General features: G+C 38.9%; 1 protein-coding gene across 1 annotated transcript in view; it reads right to left on the bottom strand.

Moving 5' to 3' along the window:
- Nucleotides 1–2351: 2351 nt before the first annotated feature.
- CHAT (choline O-acetyltransferase) overlaps nt 2352–11019 on the bottom strand; it is a gene marked incomplete at both ends in the record, with an annotated part of 29548 nt that continues 20880 nt past the window's right edge. Inside the window, 3 exons of the mRNA XM_082486038.1 lie at nt 2352–2621; nt 4229–4366; nt 8503–8565. Coding sequence (XP_082342164.1) covers nt 2352–2621; nt 4229–4366; nt 8503–8565 — 471 coding nt within the window. The remainder of the gene's footprint in view (nt 2622–4228; nt 4367–8502; nt 8566–11019) is intronic.

The following is an 11019-nucleotide window of genomic DNA, read 5'->3' as shown; positions in this document are numbered from 1 at the left end:
CTAGTTTCTGCCTGAATTCTCAGTGACTGTGTGTCAAGTACAGTCTGAGCTACTGTTAAAATTCCAGCCAAAAAAGTAAAATGAAAACACAGGTAATATTTGCAAATAAATATCAGTACGTATGGAACTAGGAATACAAAGTAAAAATACATATTTTGTCAGAAGCAAATTAATAAATAATCAAATAACTATTTGCAGCGGTTTTATACACTTAAAATATGGTTATAAATTTAAATATACAATTCTATGAAAAAATCTTGAGAGTTTAGTGCTACATTTATGTTAAAAATGCAGAATGCCTTTGTAGTGACATGAGACAGAACAAAGCAAAATTACTGGGAATGTTTTCAAGTAATTTTCATAATTATAGTATAGGAACAATTTAAAGTTATATTTTGAACAGTGAACATTAAGTGAATATTTGGTTTAACTAACAGTTTTCTTGCTTCTTTTTTTTATTTACCTTTTTACATTTTGATTTTGGGGCAGCTTTTATGCTATAATATTATTTATATAATCTAAAAATAGATTTCATCTTTGGTTTGAACCACAGCTCATGGAGTAATGAAACATACACATTTTTAAATGAACACATTAACTTTAAAAACATGAGCCCAGCTCTCAATCACTGTAAATCAACATAGTTGATTTGCACCAACATAGCTGACTTGCTCAAATTGATTATCAGGCCCACTGTGCTTTCATATATGGGGCTGTGGATAGCCTTTATCCAGCAGACTACTTAATTTCATGTATGCAACTCCAAAGAGGCAGTAAAATAAGCATGGAGAGATATAGTCTACTGAATCTGTATTTAGAGTTCTTAGACAGAAATGTGTCTGCGCTTCTAGTTTATTGTAATAAATCTATTCTCCTGCTTTTAGGCTTGAGAGTGCTTAAGTGTGTGATTCTTCAGCCTGCAAAGGAAGAAAAAACATCTCCGCTTCTCCACAGGCAAGTAAGCAGTCCCTGGCCAGGCTTCCCAGTATGCTCCAGCTTGCCTTGGAAAGGATCTGCACTGGATTTAGTAAGTAAGCGTCCTTAGTCAGTGAGCATGTTGTATTCTAACAATGATGACTGAACACTTCTAAGCAAGGCAAATATTTCAGCTTGAGAGAAGGTAACTGAAAATATCAGTCCTTGGAAGGATTTGTAGGGAATGGAAGAGATAATGAGAAAGCCCTCAGGATAACCCTCACAGAATATGGAAATTACCAGATGCTGTATTATTTTCCCATCTGAATTTACTATATATTGCAGAATATGATATCCTGCATCTGCTATTAAAAAATATAAAATAAAAATCCCAGGTGGGCTGATGCAAAGCTGATATGAGTACCAGTACTCTTAAACTGGTATCTGTAGCTGTAGCTTGGAGACTTCCTTATATTGCAAGTTTGCCTCTTTGTTCTAGTTACTTATTGCTTTTTGATTTTGTGTGGTTGCATGCACTCCTGCTACTCACAGTGACTAAATTCATTCCTCTGCAAACAAAAAAGGTCTTAAGTAGGATTGAATTGCGCTTACGCTTTGTGCTTTGCCTCTCTGTCAGACTGGATTTTGCTCACTGATAGAAAGAAATAATTAAATCAATTCATTACGGACAAAATTCTCCCAGCTCTCTGAGATGGATCTTATCTCCAATATGCTGCTTTCAGAGTGGGATTGTGCTTGAGGCCAGTGCAAACCAGAATAAAGGCTAAATTATTTCTGCAGCATTTTTGAACTGGGGGAACATGCAAACACTAGTGTAATCTTCCTAAACTCTGTTTGTGGAAATACACAGCAGCCACTCTTAAAAATAGTCTGCTTTTCTTATGTAGGAAATAGCATGGTGGTATTAAATACTCTTCATGCAAATTTTTAAGATTTAATGGCATCAGCCCATTATTTACAATGTTACGCTCAACATTCCCGATAGGGGAAATTACCTTTTTTTTTTCTTTACATGCAAATCTTGTAGTAATAGATGTGAATATTTTAGAACTATTTGCAGGGGATATTAATTAATTAATTGGTGTGCCTTATTATTTAATTTATGTCATATACATACTTACTCAATTTTTTAAGTGATAAAATGGCACCAGCTAATTATGGTTAGAAATGGTAGTACAACACATACCCGTATTACTTCCTCCTTCATTTCAGCCAGCGAGACCAAATCTTTTTTGCTGACTTAAGCAAGAAATGGTAGGTTTAGTACTTACAGGGTTTTAAATGTTGGCAACCATGCAAAACAAATGACATTTTGGTTCTACAGGAATATATATGACTAGTACTATCTTGCCTTTGAACAACTATGTCATTGTTTCTTTGTAAGGTGGAGTCAGCAAAATAGTTCCCATAGCCTCTTAGAGTTTGCGGTCGCTCTGCAGCTGTGTGGCTGCTTCTTGTGTAGCAGGTGGTTTTGCCGTAGTAGCGTTGCATTTGCTGCACAGATCTCTCATTTCTAGGAGACTTTCTTCCACAGCTTTTGCAAACATGTCTGAGGAGGTTTCTTTACAGTCTTTAAAGCTTGAGATGCAGAATAATATATGCTCTGGCTGAGGGTTATAACATGCCCCATAACCATTGGGTACCACAGGCCCGTAGCAGCAGAACATTTCCATAGTAGTTGGAACCTGGTTGCGGGGAGAAGGTAAGCAGTGATCTCTGATTAATCAGACACCTGAAATCAGCTGGTTAGGAATGAGGAAAAAGATAAACAAATGCTACAAATGCTGGAAATGTGGTGAATCCCCCTTGTAGAATATCACTTCCTTCAGAAGTCCAAACCATTGAATGCTGACACTTGGAAGGTAAAACCTGATCTCAGTATAGAATTTGATTGCTCTGTTTCTTTGCCAGTGTTTGAAAGCTGGTATCATTTGAAGTGGATATAATGCATTTCTTTGTTTACTTTATATAGATCTTGAACAGCTATATGCTTTGTTACTGATAGATGGGGATTTTTTTTAAGGCTGTGTGTAATTCTGATACGTAAAATTATGATTCATAAAACTTCTCCAAGGTTTTTAATTTCTTAAGGTTATCTTAGGTGCTATATTTCTATTACACCTCATTTTAATCATGGCATAATACAAGAGTGAAACGCTTTCTCCTGCAGAAAATAAAAGATGTGTTAGAAATCTATATATTTCAGACTGTGTACATGGGCCTTCACAAATGGCATTTGGCTTTTTAATGGTGTAGAACAAGCCATTAGTCCTGCTAATAGAGCCATAGAATTGTCAGATAAATTTGCTGTGCAACAGCCGAAGGCCATAAAGCTATTCAGGAGCACTCTTTGCTCATGGATAGTTTCTTGGAGAATTTATGTAGTAGTGTGTTGGTTACATTCAGTCATGTCTGAAAGCCTACAAACATTATGACAAGATCAAATTACTTATTAAGGTTTTATGCTGTAGCATGATATTGTAAGTCTCTTTTGTTGCATAGTTCCAATCTGCACAGTTAGGTTAGTGTTTCAGTAAATGAATTCCTACATAGATTTCTTCTTTCATTAGGACTGCTACTATATGCAATGAAACATTTAATTTTTAGGCTGTATGCTATAAAGATGTTCCCTTATTCAGAACATTAAATATAGGAATTGTTGACTCTTAGAGTATCTTAGTATAGTTGCAAATAACTGTAAATCCGTAAATGTCTAAAATGTCTGTAAATCCAAGATGCATGCCTGCAGAGGTTGCAGTCTGAATAACTGAAAGCTCTCGAAGATTTCAAACACAACTACTTTCAAGAGTAAAATTTCCTCATGGCTCTTGGCTTCTGTTTCTCAGAGTGGCAGCCTGTCTGGCTTGTGGCTGTACTGTCACTGGAGTAAAGAATTCCCACTAAATCTGTCACCTTAGGGGAAGGAGGAGAAGAAAGGCAATGGGAAGATATGTAGTTTGGAAAATGAGGAAACACTGACCCCTCATACAAATTTTACTGAGTGAGTTTGTGTGCATTTCCAGAATTTCCAGGAAGTGCTTTGGATGTTCCAAGGGACGGAATAATTTCAGTCAGTATTTACTGTGCTGATTTTGCAGAACGAACAAAAACTGGATTAAAAGTTGGGAGAATTTTGCAAACTTCTTAATGGTATCAGCTTTGTTTTTTGGTTTTGTTGGTTTGTTGGTTTTTTTTTTTTTTATACATCTTTCTCACTGTGAGCCACAAGGTCTGGCAGAACACAAATGAATTAGCCTTTGCTTAGCAAGACCAATGAACAGGAGAAACTCACCTGGCTAGTCGAGAGGATGAATCGATTGCTTGTCAAATATGTCTCATCTGTAAATATCTCTGGCAGTTCCTTGAAGTGTTCCCGTGCCACCTCTCTGAGCCCTAGCAGATGATTGTCTATTGCCATTCCAGTAATAGCCTGTGTACAACATAAGACACCCACATTTAACTGAGTATGGAGACATTTTCTTGTCTGTTACTGCCTTGTTTTCTGGTCAGAGTTGATGAACTTGGTTAAGTGATGTAACGCTTGTAATGTTCAGATATTACTCTGCGCATGTACTTTGCTGATGGTCAGTAACTAGAAATTCATGTGGTACTCTGAAGATGTAGAAATTGGGAAGGAGACAGTCTTTAAATGTATTATGTGCTGATGTTATCTGGCATTCTGGGTGTACATCTCTCAGAGCTGAGTATCATGGGTTGGGCTTCCAAAGCTGCTGAGGGGAGCATATGGGACACCAGAAATCTCTAAGTGAGTTTTGGAATTTCCTGTGCATCACTTGGATTATATTTCAAGATAGGAGGCTCCAAAACACCCCTGAATTGGAACAAATTAATCTTTCCTTGCCTTGCTGCCTGCGTCTCACTCTGGCAGGTAAGGCATGTGTCATTCCATAGAATTTAGATCCAAAGATCTGGTAGATTTCACAGTGATCACAGAATAACAGATAGATTTGCCAGTGTTCTATCACAGATCTACTAGCATACCCCACTCTTGAGAAGACTGGGGTTAGGGACACAGATGCCTTCTAAATTTAATTCACTGCCCAAATATCCTGATTCACTCCCCTACCCCCTGTGCTGGTTTCATTGCAAAGCTGGATTATCTCAGGGGTATCCCTTACTTTAGCCCTCACTCTAATAAGGCAATTGGAAACAGTGAGCGTAGGACAGCACAGGTGGATGGTACTGTAGTCCAGGTACCATGATTCCAGAATCAAATTAAACAGGGTTTAAAGGAGGAGAATAATGTGTTTGACAAGCAAGAGACCTAGAGCAGTCTACTTGCCATCCTGCTTGACTGTGTCTCTGCTTACCATCATCCCCAGCACAGAACCGGCCATGCGTGCCCCCAAACCCTGCTCCCAAATGTCCCCAGTGTCCTCTACTGTCTCACCGTTACAGGCAAGGTGACTGGCAGCATGTGCAGTGAGTGGCTTAACGTTAGCAGCAGAGGCATGCTGGTGGCCAGCTAGCCAGCTCACAAGAACTACCGCCGAGCCTGCAGTAAGTCTTTCTGCCATGAGCTTGCTATGCTTGTGTCTCTATCCAGCTGTATCCAGCTACCTAACGCTACAGACTTAAGGAATTTATTAGCTTTAAGATCTTTGCCCTGCTAGCAAATGTGATTGAAGACGGCTAACAAGATCGCAAATCAGTAGTGGGAGATGGGCAGACAGGATGGTTACAGAGTTTGTTTCTTCAGGAAACCAGATCAAAATTTGTTCCGACCAGGCAGGAATTGCCTCAGATTAAACAGTACATTTTAAATCCTTCAGGCTAGGTTTATTCTAGCTTGTAAGAGCACTGATTATGAGGACAGAGCTGTAGCTCATCCCCAGTAACAGGCTGAAGTCACGTAGGAAGGGAATGCTGAACAAAGCACGTTGTATGACACTGAGAGCAGAACTGATATCTCCATGACACAGGCCTCTGGTAACGAGGGGGATAAGCAACCTGAGAGTAGGCAGGATTAAAAAAGGAGCACAAGTTTGGTTTTCCTCTTAAGGGGAAAATTAAAAAAAAAAAAGAAAAAATAAAAGTAAAAGTTTGCTTTTCCTCTTAAGAGGTGAATCATTTTAACCACCAATAAGTGCATGAGGCAGGGGGCTGGGAGTGTATAATCTTGTTTAGCTTATTAAGGAGTAGGCACCCATTGGTAAAGGGGCCGTTTGTTCATCAGTCCAGCCGGAGCAAGGATGCTTGCAAAAAAGTAGCATATATCAGGGCAGTGTTTATGTTGCTTTTCCCATAGAAGGAAACTGACTTGATAATCAAAGGAAATATTTTGCTATCGCACAAGATTTATAAGGCTGTTAGCAATGACATTTTTGCAACATAGATCAATGTCATGTCTGAAGAGAGGCCGAGACAAGCTAACGAAATAAACTGTGAGTCAACGCATAGGAAAAAACTGCGCTAAATTGAATTTTAGAGCTCCACATTTAAGATAGCAATGCTACTAGTAAGCCCTAACAAGGAGAAATAAAATCATTAAATTGCTTTTTGGTTTATGAAGTAGATTTTTTTTGTTGTTGTTTTCTTAGGAGCTATTACATTTCAGTCTGTTACACATGATTCAGTCAGGCTATGTAAGTCTTGCCCCTAGTTTAAAGCTACAACAATTACATTCTGCTATTCTGAGAAAGAAAGGGGAGCTTGCTGAGTAGAAATACCTGGAGATCTTTTTAAATTTAAAGATAAATTAATTTTCTAAGGGCGATTTTAATATTTTCCCATGAGCTACACTGGAGGCTGATTTTTGTAACATTTTCTGGAACTAAAGGACTCGGAGGGGTGATTTTATGGACCTTTTCCCCTTTTTTTTTAAAGAATTGTCATACAGAAATTCTATTGGTTGTGGCCTAGTAGACCTACAGTATGTTGTGTTCATTGTGAGGTTACCCTGCGGTGGTTTAGGTGAGGCAGTTGGCCTGAAGTAAGACTTGCCTCTGCTTTAGAGATGACGTGGAGTCTCAGCTTCTAAGATGTGTGTTCCCAGCACAAGGCGTGAAACACAAAACTGATTTTCTTCCCTGCTTCTTTTGTTTCACAGTCTTAGGAACAAATCCTGCCTGAAAGCAACACTTCACCTCTCCAGTGCTCTGAGTATACCTTTGAAACCACCTCTGTAAGTGAATAATTTCTTGAATATTATGAGGATTTAAACAGTAATCAGCAAAATGGGTTTGTTAGGCAATGGTCTGAGGCAAAACCATAGGTAGCAAAGTCACTTAACATAGCTGGTTATTAACATTTATTACTTTAATGAGCAGTTTGACTAAGTTTTTTGCAGAGTAAGTCTATGCTTTGTCTTGGCACAGTGGGTTGCATAGCATTACCCAGGCTGAATTGTCTCATTTTTAATCAACAGAAAATAAGTTGTATTTGATACTAAACTGATTTCTTCACTGGAGGGCGTCTCTTCCTTTTATTAGACACTGCATTCAGGTCTTTAAAAGAGAACTTACTATAATAATTCCCTCATTGTTAATGACCTTTATTAGCAATGGCATTTTGGAATACCAAAATATGCTTCCCAGACTACCAGTCTATCTGAGGATCAGGTCCCCGATAGGGGTCCCTCTAGGGAAGGGTCCCTAGGGTCTCTAGGGGAGAGTCCCCTCTCCCCCTCTAGGGAGGAGAAACATAAGTAAATGCATAAATGGTTAGGTTGTGTTTTTTTTTTTTTTTCGGGGGGGGGGGAGTTCCTGATGTGTTACAGCTGTCTTGAGCTTATCTGTAACGTTATAGCTTATGGGCTGAAATACCTGTAAATTTGGGGGGGTGGTCTGGATTTTGCAGTTGGAGTTGTATTTCTCCTGCATGTTACACAGCAGTTAAGTTGGTTGCTTTTAAACCTTCCTTACTTCTCTTCCTGATAAGGCTCTCAGCTGTCCACTTGCCATACCTCATTAGAATACCCCATTGCCACTTTTCTTGGCTATCTTCATGGCTAACATTTCATGTTGATCACAGAGCACATGGAATAAAAACTTATTTCAACTGGCTACTGCTCTCCCTTGCAAACCTGTCAATATTTATAAAACAATCCCTTTACTAAATTTTGATTGCACGCTGTTTAAGATGGAGGCCATTTTTGAATTGTTGATTTGTACAACACCAATCTTAGTGTAATCCTAATTTGTGGCTGGGACTTCTAATTATGACACAGATACAAATCATAAATGTTTCACAGATGCACATTCCACATGAATATGTTGAATACGGGGTGTCACGCTCCATTACATTTCTAGATAAGAGAGCTAATGCCCAAAAGTGATGGTCTTGCCACTGATGTCTAATACAGAGTTTTGTTATCTTGCTTTCCTGGAAGTATTTTTTAAGGTGAGCTTAGTTGAATATGGCTATTTGGAGGGTGTTTGGGTCATTAGAATTTTTCATAAGTGTGTCATAGCAGGTACTTACCTATGTAGAGAAGTCTACATTTTCTGGTGCTTAAATAGTTAATGATTGTATCTTTGTACTTTTCTTGAAAAAAAAAAAACCAACAACCTAGTCCTTATTCAGATAAAGCAGTGTTTTACTTACCAGAAGAGTGTAATTAGTCTGAGCTGCAATTGCATCCTTAAATCTCTGCATCTTCTCAGAATCCTGTTGGGGTAATCAAAATATATCTATTATTGAATAAACTGTCAAAGAAATAACACCTTCCATCAATTAACCAGCAGCCAAACAGGAAGCACTCTCAAATGTCCTTTGCTCTTGGCTCAGGTATAAGTACTCTTTACAAATGAAAAGCCATAGGAATTCAATGTCCTGATCAGCAACGGTGCTTGGTTGTGCAAGGGTTTGTTGGTGGTGGTTGTTTGAAGTCAAAGTAAAGACTTGCAGTTCCTTTCATGGATTCCTTCCATGGATTTTGGGGGTGTAGATTGTTACTAATTGAATCATTCCATTTGAAGTAGGGAAAATAATTGCTTAGTGTAATTCAGTGTTTTCAAAATGGCCAGGCAGTGTATCTTTTCCAGAATGGTTTATCTAGACAATGACAGTGATATTAATGAAAGCTATTACTGATATTTTACTAGCCAGTCAAAAAATTACTCTCCTGTATGAAAGGGATATCTAGAATTTTTCAAGGCTGCTCTACCCTCCACAGATGCCTCACATTTCAGATAACAAGCTAGTAAATTTTGACTCCTGTCAAATGGCAGCCTTTTATATTAAGGGAACAATCCTAAGAAGTGCTACCCTGCTGTACATCAAATCCGACATTGCAACTTTGGGAGACCCTGAAGCACCGAGAAATGACTGAGTCTCCCGATAAACAGGGAAACTTCAGCTCCTATGGACGATGAATGATCTTTTGAACGAAGAATTCATTTTAGAAGCAATTCAAGGCCACCGTCAGGGACCTTCAAAATACAGTCTGATATTTTTTCATAGGGCTGGAGCTAGGCCTTAGTTCCCTTATACAGATTAAATTACCAAGTGCAGTCTTTGAATCTGATTAATTTACAGCTATTCAAGCAATCTCTGCAGTGTCAGTTGCTGCTTCTTTTACAGCAGGTGTCAAATGCATGAGATATTTCTCCTGCTAGAAAATCAATCCAACTCAATCAATCTTTGGTGACTGTTCAAGCTACTGTTTGAAGACCATTTTGATTAGCATCAGATAGAAAATTGTTTTTAATTTGATTTGGATTAATGGCTATTAATAAACAATATTTTGGGCAGGTCAAGGCTACTTAAACCAAGTGATGCATCTCTGTCTGAAAAATAGAATTAACCCCTTCACATCCAGAGGCAATCTGTAGGTCTAACAAAATCACCTTGGAATAGGGTTGTGTTAAGTGAATTTTGTTTCTAATAATTCTGTGATAATAATATATGTAGTTTTGAACTGCAAGATAAAGATTTTCACACCAAAACAAAGATTTTTAAAAGTTTGTGGGAAAGAACAATCACAGATCAGTTTAAATATCCTTTGCATCTCTCAGTGGACAAGAAGCTAGGAAAACTATCAGTGGATTGGTTTGCATTATGATTGCAGGTTTTTCAGGGGGAATGAAACCATTATTCTCCCTATTTGGTACTGCCAAGGCATGCAATATGAAGATTTGGGGGCTGAGACTGAGCTCACTCTAGACATGCATGGCATTCTTCTGCTTGCTTGTGTGAAGCAGTTCAGTTTAGGATGCTGTGAATGGTGGGCTCAATCCCAGATTTGTGGGGGAAACTGGTGAGAAATGCTGAAGCTCTGGGAGAGCTGCAGAAGTCAGTAAGTGTTGGAATAAGGAATGTAGGAAGAGATTGTTGGAGGGAACAAGAAGCATCTGGCAAAACAATGTGCTAGGAGTAGGCTGGCTCCTCCTAGGAGTACAGTCAGCCTGCAGCAACGTGTGTTGGGGCTGTGAGTCTGCTGAGTGCCCAAGTGTGGAGGGGACAGTGTACAGAGATGACAGCAGCTTCTAATGAAATACGATTAAGAACCATGTTGTCAGGCAGGACATTGATATCAAATAACAGCCTCTTCTTGTCTACTGTATGGTAGTCGCTATTATGTGTAATAGTATGGTCATAATCTGCCTTGAATTACCCCCTCAGAATAGGGAATTACTTCATGCTTCCTTTGAGTTTAACATGGAACTTATTTGAGTCTTGTTCATCATGAGCTAAATTCTGGGCATGGTAATCTTGAAGAGATTGAAGCAGCAGTGGAGGAACAGAGCACTTCTTTGGGCAAATTTTCCTCATCCTCTGGATCATTTGAGCTTGGTTTACAATATTTCATTAATTTACACTTAATCTACAGCCCAGCAATACTTCTAGCAATGCTATGCCAGATTCTAAAGAACAGCCACGTGGGCTGTTGCCACTGGAGTGGTCTTACTGTGCAAAATAATCTGTATTGTGGCAGCATTTTGCATCTCAACAGCCACCTGGAAATTCCCTGTACAGCAGTGAAGTGCAGTGGGTGGAAGCAGCACACAGAGTTGTTGAGGGAGGCTCTCCAGGGATGGAGGGCAGGACAGTGCACAAAGCTGTCTGTGCAGCTATAGTCTCAGCTCTCTCAGCTGTACCTCTCTGCATGCCCATCTACCA

The sequence above is a fragment of the Vanellus vanellus genome (genome assembly GCF_965231255.1).
Source record: "Vanellus vanellus genome assembly, chromosome: 7".
NCBI classification, from domain to species: Eukaryota; Metazoa; Chordata; class Aves; order Charadriiformes; family Charadriidae; genus Vanellus; species Vanellus vanellus.
The sequence above is the reverse complement of the archived record's forward strand: the minus strand, read 5'-3'. Positions and strand labels throughout refer to the sequence as shown.